This window comes from Anomaloglossus baeobatrachus, chromosome 7 (assembly GCF_048569485.1).
Source record: "Anomaloglossus baeobatrachus isolate aAnoBae1 chromosome 7, aAnoBae1.hap1, whole genome shotgun sequence".
Classification (NCBI taxonomy): Eukaryota; Metazoa; Chordata; class Amphibia; order Anura; family Aromobatidae; genus Anomaloglossus; species Anomaloglossus baeobatrachus.
In genome coordinates, this window is record NC_134359.1 from 206,162,898 (window position 1) to 206,189,288 (window position 26,391).

The 26,391-nt window shown below is 51.8% G+C and overlaps 1 protein-coding gene across 2 annotated transcripts in view; it reads left to right on the plus strand.

Annotated features, from left to right (window-relative positions):
• The window catches only part of ALG1 (ALG1 chitobiosyldiphosphodolichol beta-mannosyltransferase), a 115,299-nt gene that overhangs the window by 33,982 nt on the left and 54,926 nt on the right, over positions 1–26,391 (plus strand). For both annotated transcript variants that reach the window (XM_075317878.1, XM_075317879.1), the window contains one exon: positions 17,455–17,565. In XM_075317878.1, the coding sequence (XP_075173993.1) occupies positions 17,455–17,565 (111 nt within the window). The remainder of the gene's footprint in view (positions 1–17,454; positions 17,566–26,391) is intronic.

Below are 26,391 nucleotides of genomic sequence, written 5' to 3' on the forward strand. Positions count from 1 at the left end.
GGCGGCCTTTGGATCCCTGGGACCTTAATCTGGTCCTCACGGCCTTACAGAAACCCCCCTTTGAGCCTCTTAGGGAGGTTTCTTTGTTTCGACTTTCACAAAAGGTCGTTTTTCTGGTGGCCATAACTTCTCTCAGGAGAGTCTCTGATTTGGCTGCGCTCTCTTCGGAGTCACCTTTTTTGGTTTTTCACCAAGACAAGGTGGTTCTCCGTCCGACTTCGGACTTTCTCCCTAAGGTGGTGTCTCCTTTCCACCTTAACCAGGACATTTCATTGCCTTCCTTTTGTCCTGCTCCTGTGCATCGCTTTGAGAAAGCGTTGCATACTTTAGATCTGGTGCGGGCGCTCCGGATCTATGTGTCACGCACCGCTGTTCTTAGGCGGTGCACCTCTCTTTTTGTGCTGACCACAGGTCAGCGCAAGGGTCTCTCGGCTTCTAAACCGACCCTGGCTTGTTGGATTAGGTCGGCCATATCCGATGCCTACCAGTGCTCTCAGGTGCCTCCCCCGCCGGGGATCAAGGCGCATTCGACCAGAGCTGTCGGTACCTCTTGGGCTTTCAGGCACCAGGCTACGGCTCAGCAGGTCTGTCAGGCTGCCACTTGGTCTAGTCTGCACACCTTTTCGAAGCACTATCAAGTGCATGCTCATGCTTCGGCAGATGCGAGCTTGGGCAGACGCATCCTTCAGGCGGCTGTTGCCCATTTGTGAAGTTAGGTTTTGCCTACTTCTCAGTTTCTGTTTATTTCCCACCCATGGACTGCTTTGAGACGTCCCATGGTCTGGGTCTCCCATAAGGAACGATGAAGAAAAAGAGAATTTTGTTTACTTACCGTAAATTCTTTTTCTTATAGTTCCGACATGGGAGACCCAGCACCCTCCCTGTTGCCTGTTGGCAGTTTTCTTGTTCCGTGTGTTTTCACCGGCTGTTGTTGTAGACAGAGGTTCCGGTTGTTCCGGGTTTTGCTCTGTCTCTACTTGTGGGTGGATGTCCTCCTTCAGCTTTTGCACTAAACTGGCTAGATTTGGTTATCCAGGGGGTGTATATGCTCGGAGGGAGGAGCTACACTTTTTAGTGTAGTACTTTGTGTGTCCTCCGGAGGCAGAAGCTATACACCCATGGGATGGGTCTCCCATGTCGGAACTATAAGAAAAAGAATTTACGGTAAGTAAACAAAATTCTCTTTTTTTTGCCGTTTTCCAGTACACTATATGATAAAACTTATGGTTTCATTTAAAAGTACAACTCGTCCCGCAAAAAACAAGCCCTCATATGGCAAGATTGACAGAAAAATAAAAAAGTTACACCTCTCGGAAGAAGGGGAGCAAAAAACAAAAACGCAAAAACGGAAAGTGCCCGGGGGCTGAAGGGGTTAATATCAATGCGTTTCAGAGTATAAGGCCCTGTGCGCACTTGCCGGTTTTTGCCGCGGATTTACTGCGGTTTTGCTGCATGTTTCGCTGCAGAAAATGTTCATAACATCTCTGCAGTGAATCACCAGCAAAACCTATGGGAAAAAAATCCTGTGCGCACTAGGCGGAATTTGACAGCTGCATGTTTTGCTGCGGGATTCCCGCAGCAAAAACAATTGCATGTCAATTCTTTTCCGCACATCGCTGTGGGATTTCACTCCATTGACTGCCATGTAATCGTGAAATCCCGCAGGGAATAACGCAGGCAGCAAATTCTGTGCGGTTCATTGCGTTTTCCTGCGTTATTCCCTGCGGTATTTCGCGGTTTACCTGCGGTAATGTTCATCGCTGCCTGCGGTTTGCAAGGAAGTGATGTCATTACAGGAAGAGGAAGCGGAGCAGAGAGTAAACACACACACATCACAGACACAGACATATAGAATACACATAGAAATCAAACGGAAATATAGAAAACAAAACCCGTAGGCTCCACTGTATATTTACCATGCAGCCGAGGAAAGCACACAGCGGCGGCCCGGTATTCTCAGGCTGGGGAGGGTGAGGGGCAGGGTAATCTCCCCCGCCTCCCTCCCACCTCCCGCAGCCGAGAATATCAGCCGCAGCTGCCCCAGGACTGTCGCATGCATTATGCGGTAGTACCAGAGTGTCCCCAGCTCTTCTAGATGCTGTGATGCAGTGGCGATCCAGGTAATAAGGAGTTAATGGCGGCGGATCGCGGCCACTAAGTACAGGCTTGATCATGGCAGCGTCTATGAGACAGCTGACATGATCAACCCGCAAGTAAAGTGAAAAAACACACACCGAAAAATACTTTATTTTAAATAAAACACAAATAAGCCTCGTTCACCCGTTTATTAACCCCTCCAAAACACACAGCTCCGGCGTAATCCACAGGTCCTGCGCTGCTTACATCCAGCCGCGACTGACACTGACACAGCGCTGAATGCAGCCTCGCAACGAGACAGCAGAGGTAACCACAGGGCATTTCCCACGGCCGGTAATGTGAACACACTACCGCTCGGGAGAAATGCAGCGATCTGTCCTCTATCTATCTATCCCTCTATCTATTCTTCTATCTGTCTATTTATTTATTTATCTATCTACTATCTATCTCAGAAGGAAATGTTTTTTTTTTTTTTTTCTTCAATGTGCTTTATTGCATTGAATGCAATAAAACACATGTACCAAACCGCACGCGGCAATACCGCGAACAATACCGCGGCAAACCGCACACGGTTTTCGGGTGCGGTTTGCCGTGGTTTTTTACCGCGGGTGTGGTAATCTTTCAATGCCTGCGGAATTTTCTTGAGAAAATTCCATTTTCCAGTGCGCACAAAGCCCAACACCTTCATCAGTTACACTAAAATGCATTGACATTAAAATCTCGCTCTCCAGGATCGCAGGCTCCATTGTTGTTCCTACATGGCAGCGCAGATTAACCCCTTTTCTTTGTCGCTCCTAATTGGGAGACCCAGACAATTGGGTGTATAGCTACTGCCTCCGGAGGCCACACAAAGCATTACACTAAAAAGTGTAAGGCCCCTCCCCTTCTGGCTATACACCCCCCGTGGGATCACGGGCTGCTCAGTTTTCAAGCTTTGTGCGAAGGAGGCACACATCCATGCAATAGCTCCACTGTTTAGTCAGCAGTAGCTGCTGACTATGTCGGATGGAAGAAAAGTGGGCCCATATAGGGCCCCCAGCATGCTCCCTTCTCACCCCACTTGCGGTTTGTAAGGTTGAGGTACCTATTGCTGGTACGGAGGCTGGAGCCCACATGCTGTTTTCCTTCCCCATCCCCCCTCAGGGCTCTGGGTGAAGTGGGATCTTACCGGTCTCCAGGCACTGAGACCGGGCTCCATCCACAGACCCAGAGAACCTGCTGGATTTGGAGCTGGGTATCCTCAGGGACAGGGCCCTGCGACATTAAGGTACTCTGTGTCCCCGTACACATCGCGCACACACGCACCAGCATTGCTGGGAGTGTTAGTGCGCCGGGGACAACAGCGCGGAGCGCTTGTGCTATTATTCACTGCAGCTTTGCTGAGTGAATTTATGTATTGGGAACTGCCGCGCCGGCCGCTGCTGGGTGTTTTACACTGTGGCGCGGCTGGGACTTGTGGTGCGCCGGGGACTTCCGCGCCGGCCGTGCACATAGGACGGCCGCGCTTATTACTCGAGTCCCCGGCTTTGCGGCCTAGTTTTCCTTTCGTTCCCGCCCCCAGCCCTGCCAGTCAGGGAAGGGGCGGGACGCTGTACAGTAAGTCAGCGCAGGGAGCTGGAGTCTGCTTTGCATTCTCCAGCCCCCTTCACTAGACTCAGTGGGACGCCGGGTTCCCGCTCTTGTCTCGGGCACGCCCTCGGCCCGCCCCTCTTCTCTGGACGCCGGCAGCCATTCCGGCACGCAGAGCGGGAAAACAGAGACAAGCGCTGAGCTAGCAGTCACAGGAGGCGCCACACACCTGCTTTTGTGCGGGCGGTAAGCGGCAGCTGCAGTGCTGACCCACTAATGCCGAAGTCTCCTGCTGTACTTTTGTAAAGTCGCTATTCAGGATGCAGGCCTAGAAACAGCAGCTAAAAAGCAGCGGTGCTAAAGCACAGACTTTCTATGCTGCTTGTCTTGCATGTGCTGAAGTGTCATGTGTCCTTTGGGCTTGTATGCTATACATGGCACTGTAATGGCTATTCTTGGCTGTCTACCCGCCTAGATGGCTAGCCAGGGGCAGCAAACAGCAGGGGTGCTAAGACACAAGCTTTCAATGCTGCTTGAATTGCATGTGCTGCAGTGTTTATTTTCATGTTTGTATGCTATACATTCACTGTATGTCGCTATTCTTGGCTAATGCTCCTAGATAACTTGACAACAGCAGCAGAAAAGCAAGGGTGCCTAGGCACAAGCTTTCAATGCTGCTTGGATTGCATGTGCTGCAGTGTTTATTTTCATGCGTGTATGCTATACATTCACTGTATGTAGCTATTCTTCGCTAATGCTCCTGAATAACTAGACAACAGCAGCAGAAAAGCAAAGGTGCCAAGGCACAAGCTTTCTAAGCTGCTTGTACTACATGTGCTGAAGTGTTTATTTGTACTTCATGCTTGTATGCTTTCACTGTAAGGTCGCTATTCTTAGCTAATGCTCCTAGATGGCTAGACAACAACAGCAAAAAAGCAGGGGTGCCAAGGCACAGGCTTTCTATGCTGCTTGTACTGCACGTGATACGGTTCCAGGGCCCCCAGTATGTGCAATTGCTCAACCGGGGTCTCCGCTACAGGTAGCCAAAAGACCACCTGTGATTCCTGTCCATGGACAGGGATGGAGTTGCAGTTTCCGCTGCTATATTGTCGGTGATTATGACTAATAGCTTACAGACTTTGCAGTCCAGATAGACCTTGGCCAAGGTTGATTCAATGCCCCTGGCCACCCTGACTTGGAATAAATCAGGGTTCCAGGGGGGTCCCATACATCCCAGGGTGCAGGCTCTGACACGGACGACAGTCCCAGACGGCCTAAGCGAGCTCCATGGAAACGGCCCTCGACTTCATCACTGGTCAGGGTCACCACAGGAGTACTCTCTGTATCAGGGGACAGACGTAGCTGTTCAGGACTCTGATCTTGAGACCGCTCTCAATCCGGATGCACCGGATGGTGACGCTATAGTGAATAATCTTATAGCGTCCATCAATGGAAAGTTGGGTATTTCCCTCTCAACTCCTCCAGTGGAGGAGTCAGCTTCACAGCAGGATAAATCCCTCTTTCAGTATCTCAAGTGTATATTGAGTATTTTTCTGGTCACTCTGACTCCAGAGAAGCAGTCCAGAATCTCCACGCTTATCCCGATAACAGTTTCTACCGTATTTAGGATACGCGGTGTCTCTTCCCCCCTGACGTGGTCAAGCGCTAGACCCAGTGTCCAAAGGTGGATCCCCCAATCTCCAGGCTTGCGGCTAGATCTATAGTTGCAGTGGAAGATGGGACTTCACTTAAACATGCCATTGACAGACAGATAGACCTCTCGTTGCAATCTGTCTATGAAGCTATCGGCGGATCGGTTGCTCCGGCATTCGCAGCCGTAGAGGCACTCCAAGCTATTTCAGCTAGTATTGCGCAGGGGGACGCTGTCACATGTACATCTTGGCCGCAGTAGCGTCCTTAACCTCGCAATGTCGGCATTGCGACTCAAGCTGTTAATGCTGTCCTGGACGCTACGAGCCGTACGTCAGTGGCGTCCGCCAACTCCGTGTTTTTACGCAGAGCCTAGTGGTTAAGTGATTGGAGCAGATGCTACTTCCAAAAAAGTGCTTAAACAGGTTGCCGTTATCTGGTGACAGACTGTTTAGTGAGTGGTTGGATGTAATCATTCAACTGTACAAGGGTACGGATTCTTCCTTACCCCGGCCCACATCAAACAAAACCCAACAGGAGAATGGACAGTCGAGGTTTCGGTCCTTCCCAGGCTCGGGCAGGTCCCAGTGGTCCTCGTCCAAAAGGACGCAAAAGGCTCAGAGGGGCGCAGATTCCTGGCGGGCTCCATCACGCCCGGGGAAAGCAGCAGGAGGAACCGCTACCACGGCGTTTTCCTCATGATTTTCAGCCCTCTCACTCCGCGTCCCCGATCGGTCGCAGACTCCCCCGCTTTAGCGACACTTACCTGCCACAGGTCAAAGGCCGGTGGATGAGAGACAGTTTTTCCCAAAACTTCCTCACCGGCCGAGCCGAGGCTCTTCTGAAGGCAGAAAGAGTAGTAATCCCTGTTCCTCCTCAGGAACAAGATACGCTTTTTACTCCGATCTGGTCGTAGTGCCAACATAAAACGGCTCACCTAGCACGTGAAAACCAGGCGGTTCCGGATGGAATCCCTCCGCTCCGTCATTGCCTCAATGTCTCAAAGAGATTTCCTAGCATCAATAGACATCAGGATGCTTATCTCAACGTGCCGATTGCTCCAGGACACCGGCGTTTGCTACCATTCGTTATTGAAGACGAGCATCTTCAGTTCGTAGCCCTACCCTTCGGTCTGGCGACAGCCCCACGGGTTTTCACCGACTTCACGGCAGCAGTGTGAGCAGTCCCGCACTCTCAGGGTCACTCTGTGATCCCTTATTTAGGCGACCTACTGGTCAAGGCACTCTCTTAAGAGGCATGCCAACACAGCCTGAACATGGCGCTGGAGACTTTCCAGGGTTTCGGGTGGGTCTTCAACTTTTCAAAGTTAAACCCAATCGCTGGCATATCTTGGCAAGGAGTTTTCACACTCTCTCAGCGATAGTGAAGCGTCCGCTGGACAAACAGCGTTCACTACAGACGGGGGTGCAGTCTCTCTTTCAAGGAGACGCCTCATCCAGAGGCAGTCCCTTTCACGCAGTTTCATCTGCGTCCACTTCAATGGAACATTCTTCGCTAATGGGAGGAGTAGTCGACGTCCCTACACAGGAACGTCCCTCTTTCTCAGACGATCAAGAACTCTTTCAGAGGAGTCCACTCTTCAGATCAATTGTCTGGAGCTCTGGGCAGTGTATATTGCTCTACAAGCCTTCCTGCAGTGGCTGGAAAGCAAACAGATCCGAATTCAGTCGGACAATCCACAGCGGTGGCATACATCAACCACCAAGGCGGACTACGCAGTCGGCGAGACTTCCAGGAAGTTCGCCGGATTCTGCTGTGGGTGGCAGACAGAGCTACACCATATCCGCAGTTACCAGGACGTGGACGCAGCAGAATGGTCTCTGCACCTGGACGGGTGTCAAGAATCGGCACAATAGCAAGGTCCCGATTTTCATTGCGATCAAAGAGCTCTGGCGACAGGCATCTCACGGTCGGTCAACCGTGGGCACTACCAGACCGGCCAGACTTACTGTCCCAAGGGCCGTTTTTTCCATCTGAATTCTATGGCCCTGAACCTACTGTGTGGCCATTGAGTCCTGGATCCTAGTGTCCTCAGGATTATCCCAAGGGGTCGTTGCCACTATGAGTCAGGCTAGGAAGCCCACGTCTGCTAAGATCTACCACGGACGTGGAAGATTTTCTTATACTGGTGCTCTGTACAAGGAGTGTCCCCCGGGCCATTGGCATTGCCTACTCTTCTTTCCTTCCTGCAATTTCGGTTTGAAAAGGGCTTGTCGCTCGGCTCCCTTAAAGGGCAAGGCTTGGCGCTATTGGTGTTTTTTTCAGAGGCGTCTAGCACGACTTCCTCAGGTACGCACGTTCCTGCAGGGGGTTTGTCATATCGTCCCCCCGTACAAGCGGCCGTTAGATCCATGGGATCTGAACAGGGTACTACTTGCTCTCCAGAAGCCGCCTTTCGAGCCTCTGACGAATGTTTCACCTTCTCGACTATCTCAGAAAGTGGCCTTTCTGGTAGCGATCACGTCTCTTCGGACAGTGTCTGAGCTAGCAGCACTGTCATCCAAGGCTCCCTTCCTGGTGTTCCACCAGGACAAGGTAGTGTTGCGCCTCATTCAGGAGTTTCTCCCTAAGGTAGTATCCTCGTTTCATATTAATCAGGATATCTCCTTACCTTCCTTTTGTCCTCATCCGGTTCATCGGTATGAAAAGGACTTACATTTGTTAGATCTAGTGAGACCACTCAGAATCTACATTTCCCGCACGGCGCCTTTGCGCCGCTCGGATACACTCTTTGTCCTTGTCGCTGGTAAGCGCAAAGGGTCGCAGGCTTCCAAATCCACCCTGGCTCGATAGATCAAAGAACCAATTCTTGAAGCCTACCGTTCTGCTAGGCTTCCGGTTCCATCACGGCTGAACGCCCATTCAACCAGAGCCGTGGGTACGTCCTGGGCATTACGTCACCAGGCTACGGCTCAACAGATGTGCCAGGCAGCTACCTGGTAGAGTCTGCACACTTTCACCATACATTATCAGGTGCATGCCTACGCTTCGGCGAATGCCGGCCTAGGTAGAGGAGTCCTGCAGACGGCAGTTGCCTCCTCGTAAGGGAGAGCTGTTTTGCAGCTCTAACATGAGGTATTGAGTTACCCACCCAGGGACAGCTTTTGGACGTCCCAATTGTCTGGGTCTCCCTATTAGGAGCGACAAAGAAGAAGGGAATTTTGTTACTTACCGTAAATTCCTTTTCTTCTAGCTCCAATTGGGAGACCCAGCACCCGCCCTGTTGTCCTTCGGGATTTTTGTTTTTTTTGCGGGTATACATGTTGTTCATGTTGAACGGTTTTCAGTTCTCCGATGTTATTCGGAGTGAATTTGTTTAAACCAGTTATTGGCTTTCCTCCTTCTTGCTTTAGCACTAAAACTGAGCAGCCCGTGATCCCACGGGGGGTGTATAGCCAGAAGGGGAGGGGCCTTACACTTTTTAGTGTAATGCTTTGTGTGGCCTCCGGAGGCAGTAGCTATACACCCAATTGTCTGGGTCTCCCAATTGGAGCTAGAAGAAAAGGAATTTACGGTAAGTAACAAAATTCCCTTCTTCTCCCACTTCGGCTATTTTACCACGTGGGACTGCTACAGCGATTTCTACACTTATACAATGGTTGTCTGACACAACCCCACAAGGTGAGCACACCATGGTGATTACTGTGAACTTTGTAACCCAGATAGGACCCTACTGGCGCTGTGGTCTTCCCAGTTTCACTGCACTGGATCTTTTACCTCTGATTTTCTGTTGCGTTTCAGGTGTGGAGGTTTCAGGCTCTGATTCAGGCTGACGTCATTAGAGCAGAATGAATTGCCTGATAGGTTCTTTCTTAATGCTTTAGGATATCAAGACATATTGGACAGTAGTAGGTTATGGCTTTGTGCGTACAGTTTGATGGAGGCTCTTTTCTGTTCCCCCAGTACAGAATGCAAGATCCATAAAGGCATGGTTGGGGGTGTTGGGTGAAGAACATGAGAGGCTGCACAGACTCCGGACCTCAGCACCATTTAACATTTTTGGGATGAATTAGAACAGATTATGATCCAGGCCCTCTCATCCAACATCAGGGTCTGACCTCACAAATCCTCTTCTAGTTGTATGGACAAAGTTCATCCCATCAACCCTAAAGGGGGACCAGCTCCATATTAGTGTATGGATTTAGAATAGGCTGTCATTATTTGCTCTTGCAGGTGTAATGTGTAGGTGTCGCGTTACATTTGTCCATATAGTGTATATACATTGATGAGATACTATGCTGGGCCTTGCCCTTCGTAACTGTAGCACTAGAATATTGCAGTATGCAGATAGTCAGATGGAAATCGATATTGGTACAGACCTACGGTTAAACACAGTATAGATATATTTTGTAATACCTTTAACAAAATATACTTATTAAGCTATGGAATAGTGTGAATGATATCTACTAAACCATTCCATATGATGAGTAATACTGTAAGCTCATAGCTGACTGATCAACTCTCAGGAATCTGCAATGTCCCGGTGCAGTGTGAGCCCCCACTTAGCGCCTTTAGGTGCAGTGTGAGCCCCCACTTAGCGCCCTTAGGTGCAGTGTGAGCCCCCACTTAGCGCCCTTAGGTGCAGTGTGAGCCCCCACTTAGCGCCCTTAGGTGCAGTGTGAGCCCCCACTTAGCGCCCTTAGGTGCAGTGTGAGCCCTCACATAGCCCCCTCTTTACAGACACACATCTTGCACACACAGAATAAAAAAATCCAGATACTCCCCTTCTTCCTTTACCCCGGCCTTGTTGTTAATTGAGTGTCCACACAGCAGACGTGATGAAGTAACGTAATCCCATCAGCTGTTTGTCGCACACAGTGATTGGTGGAAGAAAGATCATGCACTTCTGTCCTCCACCAATGTATGGGAGGGGGGAGAGGGGGAGCAGAAGCTAAAAGCACTTAAGCTCCTTTCACACATCCGGTTTGAGCCGTGCGGCTCAATCTGGCTGTGAAGCCTATGCAACGGATGCAGTGAAAACACTGCATCCTTTGCATACGTTTTTTACATGCGGCCGGTCCGGTTTTTGCCGTTTGCGGCATGCTACTGAGCATGCGCAGTGGCAAAAACCGCATGCGGCGGCCGGATGCGGTTTTTGCCGCATCCGGCATCCATAGGGATGCATTGGAAAAAGCGCCGCATTGGCCGGATGCAGCGCGATGCGGTTTTTGTTTTGCCGGAGCAAAAAACATGCCAGGGAATGTTGCATCCGGCAGCCGCATTGGCTAAATCTGCCGCATGCGACAAAAACCGGACGGAACGCGAGCCCATGCGGCACAATGCGGCACTAATTAAAGTCTATGCAGGAAAAACGCAACCGGCAGCAAAAAAAAAAACGGTTCCGTTTTTCCTGCAAAGTGCCGGATTGTGCCGCATTGCAGAAACCGGAGGTGTGGAAGCAGCCTTAGTGTCTACCGCCTAGTAAAAGCAGTAATAACACAGGGTCTCAATGACCCCCAGTGAACAGGACAAGAAAAGATTTTAAGGGATTTTTTTTTTCTTACTGGAAATATACCTAGGTAAATGCAGAGAACCTATAATGTATGTATGTCCAAGAAGATAAGGGAGAGTCCAGCTCACCAAGGACTGACCTGCTGGTTGTAATCAGGGATCCTGCGCAAGGAATGAGGCTCGGTAACCATCCAATTGAAAATAGAAAGAGAAGTTTCCAGCGCCAGGAATAGATTAAAAATCCTTTTTTATTGAAAATAAGGTAATAAAAATCCAGCAGATACCATAATAGATGTCAGAAAGATAGCATAACAACGCGTTTCGACGCTTCAGGTCTTTGTCATGTTCTAAGTTCATGACTAAGTTCATGAATTTAGTCATGAACTTAGAACATGACAAAGACCTGAAGCGTCGAAACGCGTTGTTCTGCCATCTTTCTGACATCTATTATGGTATCTGCTGGATTTTTATTACCTTATTTTCAATAAAAAAGGATTTCTTTGTCGCTCCATTGGGAGACCCAGACAATTGGGTGTATAGGCTATGCCTCCGGAGGCCGCACAAAGTATTACACTAAAAGTGTAAAGCCCCTCCCCTTCTGCCTATACACCCCCCGTGCTCCCATGGGCTCCTCAGTTTTTTGCTTTGTGCGAAGGAGGCAGACATGCACGCATAGCTCCACAATTTAGTCAGCAGCAGCTGCTGACTATGTCGGATGGAAGAAAAGAGGGCCCATAACAGGGCCCCCAGCATGCTCCCTTCTCACCCCACTCTTGTCGGCGGTGTTGTTAAGGTTGAGGTATCCATTGCGGGTACGGAGGCTGGAGCCCACATGCTGTTTTCCTTCCCCATCCCCCTTAGGGCTCTGGGTGAAGTGGGATCCTATCGGTCTCCAGGCACTGAGACCGTGCTCCATCCACAGCTCCTGAGGACTCTGCTGGATAGGAGCCGAGTATCGTTCAGGGACATGGCCCTGCTACTTTGAGGTACTCTGTGTCCCCGTGGGGACCGCGCACAGCAACACTCCAGCATTGCTGGGTGTGCTAGTGCACCGGGGACCGCGGCGCTGACTGCGTTTGTGCCATTACACATTGCAGCGTCGCTGAGTGTGTTAGTGTATGGGGACTGCCGCGCTGACCGCCGCTGCCATTGTTATACATGCGGCGCGGCTGGGACTGTTAGTGCGCCGGGGACTAACGCGCCGACCGCGCTTATACGGCGGCCGCGCTTATAACTCGAGTCCCCGGCTTTTGCGGCCTAGTCTCTTTTTCTTCCCGCCCCCAGCCCTGCCAGTCAGGTGAAGGGCGGGACGCTGTACAGGACTGCAGCACTGAGGGCTGGAGCATGCTTTGCATACTCCACCCCCCTCACTGTGCACAGTGGGGCACCAGTTCCCGCACTTTCTGGGTCACGCCCACGGCTCCCTCCTCTCCTCAGGACGCCGGCAGCCATTCCTGTCAGCTCCCCTGACGCTGCAGAGGGGAGACAAGCTCTGGGGGACCCAGGCAGGGATGCTGGTGGCCACAACCGCTTTAAACGGGCGGTAAGCAGCACCTGAGGTGCTGGCCCCACTTGTGCAGAAGTGTAATTATAGATTATATGTTTATAGGCTATACTTTACACTGTATGGTGCACGGTTGATTTCTGGCTATATAACCTATTGTGTTGCTCAGGGGAGACAACAGCATGGCGCCCACAAGAGACAGGGGTGCCAAAACACAGGCTTACTATGCTGCCTGCGCCGCATGTACGACCTCGCTACCGGCAGGTTCCACTGACCCTCATTGTGTGCACTGCTCGGCCCCTGTGGCACTTGCTCAGCCAGAGCCTCTGCTAAGGGGGGCCCAGGGGGAACCACCAGCTAACACTGTCCAGGTGACAGGGACGGAGTTTGCAGTTTTTACTGACAGACTTTCTGAGACTATGGCTAAGATTCTAGAAGCTTTGCAGTCCAGACCGGTATCTCAGACCATAGGCACTGTGGAATCATTGCCCCCTGGTTCCCCTCAGTTGGAACAACAATGTTCCCCCGGGGTGTCTCATAGATCCCAGGGTGAGGTCTCTGACACGGACCGCAGCCCCAGACCGCCTAAGCGAGCTCGCTGGGAAATCCCCTCGACCTCATCACATTGTTCAGGGTCTCAGAAGGAGGACTCTCCGTATGATGAAGCGGAGGTAGCTGATCAGGATTCTGATCCTGAGGCCGCTCTCAACCTTGATACTCCTGATGGTGACGCCATAGTGAATGATCTTATCGCGTCCATACATCAAATGTTGGATATTTCTCCCTCGGCTCCTCCAGTGGAGGAGTCAGCCTCTCAGCATGAGAAATTCCGTTTCAGGTTCCCCAAGCGTACAACGAGTATGTTTCTGGATCACTACGACTTCAGAGAGGCAGTCCAGAAACACCGAGTTTGTCCAGATAAGCGTTTTTCCAAGCGCCTTAAGGATACACGTTGTCCCTTCCCCCCTGACGTGGTCAAGGGCTGGACTCAGTGTCCCAAGGTGGATCCTCCAATCTCCAGACTGGCGGCTAGATCCATAGTTGCAGTTGAAGATGGGGCTTCGCTCAAGGATGCCACTGACAGACAGATGGAGCTCTGGTTGAAATCCATCTATGAAGCTATCGGCGCGTCTTTTGCTCCAGCATTCGCAACCGTATGGGCACTCCAAGCTATTGCAGCGGGTCAAGCGCAAATTGACGCACTCACACGTACGTCTGCGCCGCAAGTGGCGTCCATAACTTCTCAAACGTCGGCATTTGCGTCCTACGCTATTAATGCTGTCCTGGACTCTGCGAGCCGTACGGCGGTTGCAGCCGACAATTCGGTGGCAATACGCAGGGCCTTGTGGCTACGGGAATGGAAGGCAGATTCGGCTTCCAAAAAGTGCTTAACCGGTTTGCCATTTTCTGGCGACCGTTTGTTTGGTGAGAGGCTGGATGAAATCATCAAACAATCCAAGGGAAAGGAAACATCCTTACCCCAGGCCAAACCAAAATTACCCCAACAGAGGAGGGGACAGTCGAGGTTTCGGTCCTTTCGGGGTGCGGGCAGGTCCCAATTCTCCTCGTACAAAAGGCCTCAGAAGGATCAGAGGAACTCCGATCCATGGCGGTCTAAGTCATGCCCTAAAAAGACCGCCGGAGGTGCCGCTACCAAGGCGGCTTCCTCATGACTTACGGCCTCCTCACACCGCATCCTCGGTCGGTGGCAGGCTCTCCCGCTTTTCCGACATTTGGCTGCCACAGGTAAAAGACCGTTGGGTGAGAGACATTCTGTCTCACGGTTACAGGATAGAGTTCAGCTCTTGTCCTCCGACTCGATTTTTCAGAACATCTCCGCCTCCCGAGTGAGCCGATGCTCTTCTGCAGGCGCTGGGCACTCTGAAGGCAGAAGGAGTGGTGGTCCCTGTTCCTCTTCAGCAACAGGGTCACGGTTTTTACTCCAACCTGTTTGTGGTTCCAAAGAAGGACGGGTCTTTCCGTCCTGTCCTGGACCTAAAACTGCTCAACAAACACGTAAAGACCAGGCGGTTCCGGATGGAATCCCTCCGCTCCGTCATCGCCTCAATGTCCCAAGGAGATTTCCTTGCATCGATCGATATCAAAGATGCTTATCTCCACGTACCGATTGCTCCAGAGCATCAGCGCTTCCTGCGCTTCGCTATAGGAGACGAACACCTTCAGTTCGTGGCACTGCCTTTCGGCCTGGCGACAGCCCCACGGGTTTTCACCAAGGTCATGGCTGCAGTAGTCGCGGTCCTCCACTCTCAGGGTCACTCGGTGATCCCTTACTTAGACGATCTGCTGGTCAAGGCTCCCTCTCAAGAGGCATGCCAGCACAGCCTCACCGCTACTCTGGAGACTCTCCAGAGTTTCGGGTGGATCATCAATTTTCCAAAGTCAAATCTGACACCGGCCCAATCGCTGACATATCTTGGCATGGAGTTTCATACCCTCTCAGCGATAGTGAAGCTTCCGCTGAACAAGCAGCGTTCACTACAGACGGGGGTGCAATCTCTCCTTCAAGGTCAGTCACACCCCTTGAGGCGCCTCATGCACTTCCTGGGGAAGATGGTGGCAGCAATGGAGGCAGTCCCTTTCGCGCAGTTTCACCTGCGTCCTCTTCAATGGGACATCCTACGCAAATGGGAAAGGAAGCCGACGTCCCTCGACAGGAACGTCTCCCTCTCTCAGGCAACCAAAGCTTCCCTTCGGGGGTGGCTTCATCCCACTTCATTATCGAAGGGGAAATCCTTCCTACCCCCATCCTGGGCGGTGGTCACGACGGACGCGAGTCTGTCAGGGTGGGGAGCAGTTTTTCTCCACCACAGGGCTCAGGGTACGTGGACTCGGCAAGAGTCCTCAATTCAGATCAATGTTCTGGAGATCAGGGCAGTGTATCTAGCCCTAAAAGCGTTCCAGCAGTGGCTGGAAGGCAAGCAGATCCGAATTCAGTCGGACAACTCCACAGCGGTGGCTTACATCAACCACCAAGGAGGAACACGCAGTCGGCAAGCCCTCCAGGAAGTCCGGCGGATTTTGATGTGGGTGGAAGCCACGGCCTCCACCATCTCCGCAGTTCACATCCCGGGCGTGGAAAACTGGGAAGCAGATTTTCTCAGTCGCCAGGGCATGGACGCAGGGTAATGGTCCCTTCACCCGGACGTGTTTCAGGAGATCTGTTGCCGCTGGGGGATGCCGGACGTCGACCTAATGGCGTCCCGGCACAACAACAAGGTCACAGCAATCATGGCACGTTCTCACGATCACAGAGCTCTGGCGGCAGACGCCTTAGTTCAGGATTGGTCGCAGTTTCAACTCCCTTATGTGTTTCCTCCGCTGGCACTGTTGCCCAGAGTGTTACGCAAGATCAGGGCCGACTGCCGCCGCGCCATCCTCGTCGCTCCAGACTGGCCGAGGAGGTCGTGGTACCCGGATCTGTGGCATCTCACGGTCGGCCAACCGTGGGCACTACCAGACCGACCAGACTTGCTGTCTCAAGGGCCGTTTTTTCCATCTGAATTCTGCGGCCCTCAACCTGACTGTGTGGCCATTGAGTCCTGGATCTTAGCGTCTTCAGGATTATCTCAAGAGGTCATTGCCACTATGAGACAGGCTAGGAAACCAACGTCCGCCAAGATCTACCACAGGACGTGGAAAATATTCCTGTCATGGTGCTCTGATCAGGGTTTTTCTCCCTGGCCATTTGCCTTGCCCACTTTTCTGTCCTTTCTTCAGTCCGGATTGGAAAAGGGTTTGTCGCTTGGCTCCCTTAAGGGACAAGTCTCTGCGCTCCCTGAGTTTTTTTCAGAAGCGCTTGGCCAGACTTCCACAGGTACGCACGTTCCTGCAGGGGGTTTGTCACATCGTCCCTCCTTACAAACGTCCGTTGGAACCCTGGGATCTGAACAGGGTGCTGATGGTTCTTCAGAAACCACCGTTCGAGCCAATGAGGGATATTTCTCTCGCACGCCTTTCGCAGAAAGTGGTTTTCCTAGTAGCAGTCACTTCACTTCGGAGAGTGTCTGAGCTAGCAGCATTGTCATGCAAAGCCCCTTTCCTGGTGTTTCACCAGGACAAGGTGGTTCTGTGTCCGGTTCCGGAATTTCTCCCTAAGGTGGTATCCCCTTTTCATCTCAATCAGGATATCTCCTTACCCTCTTTTTGCCCTCATCCAATTCACCAATGTGAAAAGGATTTGCACTTGTTAGATCTGGTGAGAGCACTCAGACTCTACATTTCTCGTACGGCGCCCCTGCGCCGCTCGGATGCACTCTTTGTCCTTGTCGCTGGCCAGCGTAAAGGGTCACAGGCTTCCAAATCAACCCTGGCTCGGTGGATCAAGGAACCAATTCTCGAAGCTTACCGTTCTGCTGGGCTTCCGGTTCCCTCAGGGCTGAAGGCCCATTCTACCAGAGCCGTGGGTGCGTCCTGGGCTTTGAGGCACCAGGCTGCGGCTCAGCAGGTGTGTCAGGCGGCTACCTGGTCGAGCCTGCACACTTTCACGAAACACTATCAGGTGCATACCTATGCTTCGGCGGATGCCAGCCTAGGTAGGCGAGTCCTTCAGGCGGCGGTTGCCCACCTGTAGGACGGAGCCGTTACGGCTCTATTTTGAGGTATTATTTACCCACCCAGGGACTGCTTTTGGACGTCCCAATTGTCTGGGTCTCCCAATGGAGCGACAAAGAAGAAGGGAATTTTGTTTACTTACCGTAAATTCCTTTTCTTCTAGCTCCAATTGGGAGACCCAGCACCCGCCCCTGTTTTTTTGTGTACACATGTTGTTCATGTTGAATGGTTTCAGTTCTCCGATATTCCTTCGGATTGAATTTACTTTAAACCAGTTTATAATTTTTTTTTTCCTCCTTCTTGCTTTTGCACCAAAACTGAGGAGCCCGTGGGAGCACGGGGGGTGTATAGGCAGAAGGGTAGGGGCTTTACACTTTTAGTGTAATACTTTGTGCGGCCTCCGGAGGCATAGCCTATACACCCAATTGTCTGGGTCTCCCAATTGGAGCTAGAAGAAAAGGAATTTACGGTAAGTAAACAAAATTCCCTTCTTTTAATCTATTCCTGGCGCTGGAAACTTCTCTTTCTATTTATAATGTATGTATGTTATATTCACTTGTTTACTTCCATCCATGTCTTTACCATTGCAGAGCTGTCACGCTGTATGATAAGCCAGCATCCATATTTAAAGAGACTCCAGTGGAGCTTCAGCATCAGCTATTCATGAAACTTGCAGTGGATTACGCTCCTTTCAGAACTAGGTACAGTTTTCATAATCTTGGGTTTTACACTGAGTGTGCAGATTTACTAAGGGCTTGTGCGCACATTGCGTAATTGCATACATTTACGCTGTGTATTGCACTGCAGCGTAAATGCATGTGTCCTGCGTCCCCTGCACAATCTATGTAGATTGTACATGAGACGTGCACACGTTGCTTTTATGAACGCAGCGATTTGGGTGGTAAAATTTTTACCTAAATCCGAGCGTTCCTAAAAGCAGCATGTCAATTTTTCTGTGCGCTATGGATGCAGCTCCCACTCTGTCTATGGTGGGGCAGCAGCCAGAGCGCATGAAATCGGCTTTTCTTTGTCGCTCCATTGGGAGACCCAGACAATTGGGGTGTATAGCTTCTGCCTCCGGAGGCCACACAAAGTATTACACTTTAAAAAGTGTAACCCCTCCCCTCTGCCTATACACCCTCCCGTGGATCACAGGCTCCTCAGTTTTATGCTTTGTGTGGAAGGAGGCACACATCCACTCATGCATTCTCATACTTAGTATGTCGGTTGAAAGAAAAGAGGGCCCCCACGGGGCCCCCGGCATGTTCCCTTCTCACCCCACTACGTCGGCGGTGTTGTTAAGGTTGAAGTACCCATTGCGGGTACAGAGGCTGGAGCCACATGCCGTCTCCTTCACCATCCCTTAGCGGCTCTGGGAGAAGTGGGATCCTAAGCGGTCATCCATTTACTGGGACTGTGCTCCCTCCGCAGCCCCTGTGGGAACCTGCCGGACCGGAGCCTCTTCAACCTCAGGGACCGGGCCCTGCAACTCAAAGGTACTCTGTGTCCCCATTGGGGACTGTGCAGGGAGCGCACCTTCTTCCCGGAAGCCGCGGCAGCTGCTGAATTGAGAAGGCCGGTGGACTTCCGCGCCGACCGTGCCTGCTTGTCGGGCGCGGTCTCAAATTTAGTCCCCGGCTTCATCGCGGCCTAGTCGCAAAAATCCCGCCCCCGGGCCTGCCTGTCAGGGGTAAGGGCGGGATTACCGACCTGACGTCGGATGTGAGGGCTGGAGCATCCTGCATGTTTTCCTCCCCCCTCACTGATCACTGTGGGGACCCCAGATTCCCGCACTTTCCTGGCGCCGCCCACGGCTCCACTCCTCCCCTGAGAGCTTTCTTTTCTTTTTTCCCTGAGGAAGGAGGCGGTCCTTGTCTCTGAAACGCGTTTGAAATGCTGAAATAAAAAAGAAACTTCTTTATTAATCCTGCACCAGTGGTTTTTTAGCGCGGCTAAAACCCGTTTTCCCTTCTTTGTATATATATATTTGCCATTCACGGGGCCGCTGCTTTAAACCACGCTGACACTCACATGCGATCTAAGGAGTTGTGACTGGCACAACCATATCAGGTGAGTGTACTTTTCCCTTTTTCATCATTCAAAGCTCTGCAGCTCCGGGGGATCTAAGGCAGGGAATCTGGAGGACACACTCCTCTTGTTAGCGGTCGGTAAGCCACACCGGTCACCCGGTGCTGGTCCCCCTAGGGTGCCGGAATAGATACGTATATGTATATATATATATATATAATATATATAATCTGTTCGGTCGGGCTGTATACCCCTTTTTCCCATATACCCTCAGTGATCACTCTCCTAGGAGACAACAGCATGTCGTCCACAAGGAGCAAAGCTGCTAAGGCACAGGGTTTTTTTGCGGCCTGTACCTCTTGTGGGGCTATGTTACCTGCGGGTTCCACCTACCCTCACTGTGAGCAATGCTCGACCCCTGTTTCGCTTGCTCAGCCGGAGCCTCGGACACTAGTGGGCCCCTCGGCTCATGTAGACCCCCCTGCTCCCCCTGTCCAGGCGGCAGGGACAGAGTTCGCCTCTTTTGCTGAGAAACTCTCTGAGTCACTTTCACAATCCATGGCTCAGTCTATGGACAAATGGTCTTCCAAGCTGCTAGAAGCTTTGCAGTCCAGACCGGTCCTTTCACAGGCCCCGGCCCCTGTTAGCTCGTCGCCTCCAGGCCCCTCTCGGTCCGCGCCGCAGCGCGCTCCCAGGTTGGCCCCTAGGTCTCAGGCGGAGGACTCCTGCCCGGACCACAGTCCTAGACCGGCTAAGCGGGCTCGCTGGGAATCTTCCCCGACTTCTTCACGCTGCTCGGGTTCCCAGCTTGAGGACTCTCTGGAGGACGAGGCGTACGTCGCAGTTCAGGGCTCTGACCCTGACGTCGCCCTTAACCTTGATACACCTGAGGGGGACGCCTTAGTAAATGATCTTATCTCGTCCATCAACCAGGTGTTAGATCTCTCTCCCCCGCCTCCTCCTGTAGAGGAGTCGGCGTCTCAGCAGGAGAAACACCAGTTTCGGTTCCCCAAACGTACACGCAATGCGTTTTTCGATCACTCTAACTTCAGAGACGCTGTCCAGAAGCCCAGAGCGGTCCCGGACAAGCGCTTTACTAAGCGCCTCACTGACACGCGTTAACCCTTCCCATCTGAAGTCATTAAGGGTTGGGCTCACTGTCCCAAGGTGGATCCCCCAGTCTCAAGATTGGCGGCTAGATCCGTGGTATCGGTTGCAGATGGCTCATCGCTAAAGGATGCCACTGACAGACAGATAGAGCTCCTGGTGAAGTCCATCTATGAGGCCACGGGCGCGTCTTTTGCCCCGGCCTTTGCAGCCGTGTGGGCACTCCAAGCTATCTCGGCTTGTCTGACTGAGATTAATGCTGTTACACGTAATTCTGCTCCGCAAGTTGCGTCTTTGACCTCTCAGGCGTCAGCCTTTTCATCCTACGCCATGAACGCCGTCCTGGACTCTGCTAGCCGTACAGCTGTAGCATCCGCTAACTCTGTGGCAGTCCGCAGGGCCATGTGGCTGCGCGAATGGAAGGCAGACTCGGCCTCCAAGAGGTTCTTAACCGGTTTGCCGTTTTCTGGCGACCGTTTGTTTGGCGAACGATTGGATGAGATTATTAAGGAATCCAAAGGAAAGGATTCCTCCTTACCCCAGGCCAAACCTAAGAGACCTCAACAGAGAAAGGTTCAATCGAGATTTCGGTCCTTTCGTCCCTCCGCCAAGTCCCAATCCTCTTCGTCCAACAGGCCGGGGAAAGGCCAGAGGAACTCCTATGCGTGGCGATCCAAGTCTCGCCCACAAAAGGCCGCAGGAGGCACTGCCTCCAAGACGGCTTCCTCATGACTCTCTGCCTCCCCTGACCGCATCCTCGGTCGGTGGCAGGCTCTCCCGCTTTGGCGACGCCTGGTGGCCACATGTTCAAGACCGATGGGTGAGAGACATTCTGTCTCATGGTTACAGGATAGAGTTCAGCTCTCGTCCTGCGGCTCGCTTCTTCAGAACCTCTCCGCCCCCCACTCAGGCCGACGCACTTTTTCAGGCAGTGGACGCTCTAAAGATGGAAGGAGTTGTGATCCCCGTTCCCCTTCAGGAACGTGGTCGCGGATTTTACTCCAACTTGTTTGTGGTGCCAAAAAAGGACGAGTCATTCCGTCCCGTTCTGGACCTCAAGCTACTCAACAGACATGTGAGAACCAGACGGTTCCGGATGGAATCTCTTCGCTCGGTCATCGCCTCAATGTCACAAGGAGACTTCCTAGCATCGATCGACATCAAGGATTCTTATCTCCATATACCGATCGCACCCGAGCATCAACGTTTCCTGCGTTTCACCATCGGGGATGAACAGCTCCAGTTCGTGGCATTGCCTTTCGGCTTGGCGACAGCACCACGTGTTTTCACCAAAGTCATGGCATCCGTTGTGGCGGTACTGCATTCTCAGGGCCACTCGGTGATTCCCTACTTGGACGATCTCCTAGTCAGGGCCCCGTCTCGGGTGGCGTGTCAACAAAGTCTATCTGTCGCTCTAGCGACTATCCAGCGGTTCGGGTGGATCATCAACTTCCCGAAATCCAAGTTGACACCGACCCAATCACTGACGTACCTTGGAATGGAGCTTCATACCCAGCAAGCGTTAGTCAAGCTTCCGAGCGACAAACAGCTTTCTCTGCAGGCAGGGGTGCAATCACTTCTTCGGAGTCAGTCACACCCCTTAAGGAGCCTCATGCACTTCCTGGGGAAGATGGTGGCAGCTATAGAGGCAGTCCCGTTCGCGCAATTCCATTTTCGGCCACTCCAATGGGACATTCTCCGCAAATGGGACAGGAGGTCGGCTTCCCTCGACAGGAACGTCTCTCTTTCCCTTGCAACCAAGACGTCACTTCAGTGGTGGCTCCTTCCCAATTCTCTATCGCAGGGAAAATCCTTCCTACCCCCAACCTGGGCTGTGGTCACCACGGACGCGAGCCTGTCAGGTTGGGGAGCGGTTTTTCTCCACCACAGGGCTCAGGGAACCTGGACTCCGATAGTCATCCCTTCAGATCAATATTCTGGAGATAAGGGCAGTGTATCTAGCCCTATTGGCTTTTCATCGGTGGCTGGAGGGCAGGCAGATCCGTATCCAGTCGGACAACGCCACTGCCGTCGCATACATCAACCACCAAGGCGGCACTCGCAGTCGTCAAGCCTTCCAGGAAGTCCGACGGATTCTGCAGTGGGTGGAAGCCACAGCCTCCACCATCTCCGCAGTTCACATCCCGGGCGTAGAAAACTGGGAAGCAGATTTTCTCAGTCGTCAGGGCATGGATGCGGGGGAATGGTCTCTGCACCCAGACGTGTTTCGAGAGATCTGTCGCCGCTGGGGAACGCCGGACGTCGATCTCATGGCGTCACGGCACAACAACAAGGTCCCGGCATACATGGCCCGGTCTCAAGATCACAGAGCTCTGGTGGCGGACGCGTTAGTTCAGGATTGGTCGCAGTTTCGACTGCCTTATGTGTTTCCTCCTCTGGCGATGCTGCCCAGAGTGTTACGCAAGATCAGGTCCGACTGCCGTCGCGCCATTCTCGTCGCTCCAGACTGGCCGAGGCGGTCGTGGTACCGGATCTGTGGCATCTCACGGTGGGTCAACCGTGGGCGCTTCCAGACCGCCCAGACTTGCTGTCACAAGGCCCATTTTTCCATCTGAATTCTGTGGCCCTCAACCTGACTGTGTGGCCATTGAGTCCTGGCTCCTAGCGTCTTCAGGGTTATCTCAGGATGTCATTGCCACCATGAGACATGCCAGGAAGCCTACGTCCGCCAAGATCTATTATAGGTCTTGGCAAATCTTCCTATCCTGGTGCGCTAATAACGGTTTTACTTCATGTCCGTTTGCCTTACCCACTTTTCTTTCATTCCTTCAATCCGGAATGGACAAGGGTTTGTCTCTCGGCTCTCTCAAGGGAAAAGTATCGGCGCTCTCCGTATTTTTTCAAAAGCGCCTAGCCAGGCTTCCGCAGGTCTGCACGTTCCTGCAGGGAGTTTGCCACATAGTCCCACCTTACAAGCGTCCGCTGGAACCCTGGGATCTTAACAGGGTGCTAACGGCTCTTCAGAGACCACCTTTCGAGCCACTGCGGGATGTCTCTCTATCACGTCTTTCGCAGAAGGTGGCCTTTCTAGTGGCAGTCACATCACTCCGGAGAGTGTCTGAGCTTGCAGCGCTGTCATGCAAAGCCCCCTTCCTGGTGTTTCACCAGGATAAGGTGGTTCTGCGTCCGGTCCCGGAATTTCTCCCTAAGGTGGTATCCCCTTTTCATCTCAATCAGGATATCTCCTTGCCTTCATTTTGCCCTAATCCAATTCACCAGTGTGAAAAGGATTTGCACTCTTTGTATCTTGTGAGAGCACTCCGGCTCTACGTGTCTCGCACGGCGCCCCTGCGCCGTTCAGATGCGCTCTTTGTCCTTGTCACTGGCCAGCGTAAGGGCTCTCAGGCCTCCAAGTCAACCTTGGCTCGGTGGATCAAGGAACCGATTTTCGAAGCCTACCGTTCTTCTGGGCTTCCGCTTCCTTCAGGGCTGAAAGACCATTCTACCAGAGCCGTGGGTGCGTCCTGGGCATTGCGGCACCGGGCTACGGCTCAGCAGGTGTGTCAGGCAGCTACGTGGTCTAGTCTGCACACTTTCACGAAACACTATCAAGTGCATACCTATGCTTCGGCAGACGCCAGTCTAGGTAGGCGAGTCCTTCAGGCGGCGGTTGCCCACCTGTAAGAGGGGGCCGTTTTTTTCGGCTCTTTTTTATTGAGGTATTCTTTTACCCACCCAGGGACTGCTCTTGGACGTCCCAATGGAGCGACAAAGAAGAAGGGAATTTTGTTTACTTACCGTAAATTCCTTTTCTTCTAGCTCCTATTGGGAGACCCAGCACCCGCCCCTGTTCTCTTCGGGCTGGTTGTTCTTTTGTGTACACATGTTGTTCATGTTGAATTGTTCTTTTGGTTCATGGTTTTCAGTTCTCCGAACATCCTTCGGATTGAATTTACCCTAGACCAATTTATAAGTTTTCTCCTTCCTGCTTTTGCACCAAAACTGAGGAGCCCGTGATCCACGGGAGGGTGTATAGGCAGAGGGGAGGGGTTACACTTTTTAAAGTGTAATACTTTGTGTGGCCTCCGGAGGCAGAAGCTATACACCCCAATTGTCTGGGTCTCCCAATAGGAGCTAGAAGAAAAGGAATTTACGGTAAGTAAACAAAATTCCCTTCTTTTCTACAAAAAAACTGCACTCATTATGCAGTGTTTCTGCAGCGATTTGACGCGTACATGTGTTGTCAAATCGCTGCAGAATATTCAGCAGTTGCGTGTACATGAGCCCTAACACTGTCTAGTCTCTGCACTACCTTTTGAAATGCTCAAAATAGTCTATTTGGTAGTTTATAAACTTAGTAAAAACATTGATTAATTGGAATTGGTCATCAGGTTCAGCATGTGCATGCCCATTAGGCATTCCTTTATAATGATATTTCTCTATCGCTTTATTGGGGCTCACCTCATGTGGTTGAGTCACAACCACTATGTACGTATAACTTGCTCCTGCTGCAACACCTTAGGCAATTCGCAAGAAAGGAGGATAAACGGGTGAAAGCCGCGGTGCCATGGGAATGACTTCAATCTCGGATATTGGACTTCTTGATTTTTATTTTATTTTTTTTGTCTACACATTTCTGAGAAATCTCAACAATTCTTAGATACCGTATTTTCCGGCGTATAAGATGACTTTTTAACACCTGAAAATCTTCTCAAAATTCGGGGGTCGTCTTACCCGGCAGTGCACGGTGCCGTCATTTACACACTAAGGTATTCTCACCTGTCCTCTGTGCCCGCGGTGCCTCCAGCTGTTTCTTGCAGTCCACAGGCACACAGAACCCTCCGTGATGGCGTCCGTGCACTGAGCGGTCACTGCAGGATGTCATCATGGCTTTCCTACAGTTGAATGCTTTACGGCGCTACAAAGCATTCAACTGTAGTAAAGCCATGACGACTTCCTGCAGTAGCCGCTCCGTTCACGCGATCACAGGGGTCTTTGTGCCTGCGGACTGCAAGAAGCAGCTGGAGGCACCGCGGGCATGGAGGAGAGGCTAGTATCTTTTACTGTGTGTAAACAATGGCATAATAGGGGTCAGAAGGGAAACAGCAGGAGGGCATTATTAAACAATGGGGACATTACTGCAGAGGACATCGCTAAACAATGGGCACATTACTGCAGGGGACATCGCTAAACAATGGGCACATTACTCGGGTCAGCTTACACTTGAGTATATATGATATATCCCAAACTATATATTTTAACTGGAAAAGTTGGGGATCGTCTTATATGCCCAGTCATCTTATACGCTGGAAAATACGGTACACATCACGTAATCAAATATCTGAGATAAGTCCTTTCTAAACTTTCAGCACTGGGGTCCTAGGTTCAAATCCCACCAAGGACACCATCTGCAAGTAGTTTGTATGTTCTCCCTGTCTGTGTGGGTTTCCTCCGGGTACTCCGGTTTCCCCCCACACTCCAAAAACATACTGATAGGGAATTTAAGATTGTGAGCCCCAATGGGGACAGTGCTGGCATTGTATATAAAGCGCTGTATAATTTATAGCGATATATAAGTGAATAAATATTATTATGTTATATTATTTCCACGACTCCATGGCTTTCACCCGTTCATCCTGCGAGCTGCCACTAGGTGGCTGACACCAGTCCTCCTCAGCAGTTTACACCCGCCACCCTCTAATATGATCTTTATACATCGCTGTACGGTAATCTGCAGTGTGGTCTGATTGGCGGGTGCTTGTCAACCCCATTGTCTGCTGTGAGCTCTTCAGTTCTTGCACAGAATGGATCTTTCTTTGTCGCTCCATTGGGAGACCCAGACAATTGGGTGTATAGGCTATGCCTCCGGAGGCCGCACAAAGTATTACACTAAAAGTGTAAAGCCCCTCCCCTTCTGCCTATACACCCCCCGTGTTCCCACGGGCTCCTCAGTTTTTTTGCTTTGTGCGAAGGAGGCAGACATGCACGCATAGCTCCACAGATTAGTCAGCAGCAGCTGCTGACTATGTCGGATGGAAGAAAAGAGGGCCCTTAACAGGGCCCCCAGCATGCTCCCTTCTCACCCCACTGTGTCGGCGGTGTTGTTAAGGTTGAGGTATCCATTGCGGGTACGGAGGCTGGAGCCCACATGCTGTTTTCCTTCCCCATCCCCCTTAGGGCTCTGGGTGAAGTGGGATCCTATCGGTCTCCAGGCACTGAGACCGTGCTCCATCCACAGCCCCTGGGGATTCTGCTGGATAAGGAGCCGAGTATCGTCAGGGACATGGCCCTGCTACTTTGAGGTACTCTGTGTCCCAGTGGGGACCGCGCACAGAAACACTCCAGCATTGCTGGGTGTGTTAGTGCGCCGGGGACCGCGGCGCTGACCGCACTTGTGCCATCACACGCTGCAGCGTGGCTGGGTGTGTAGT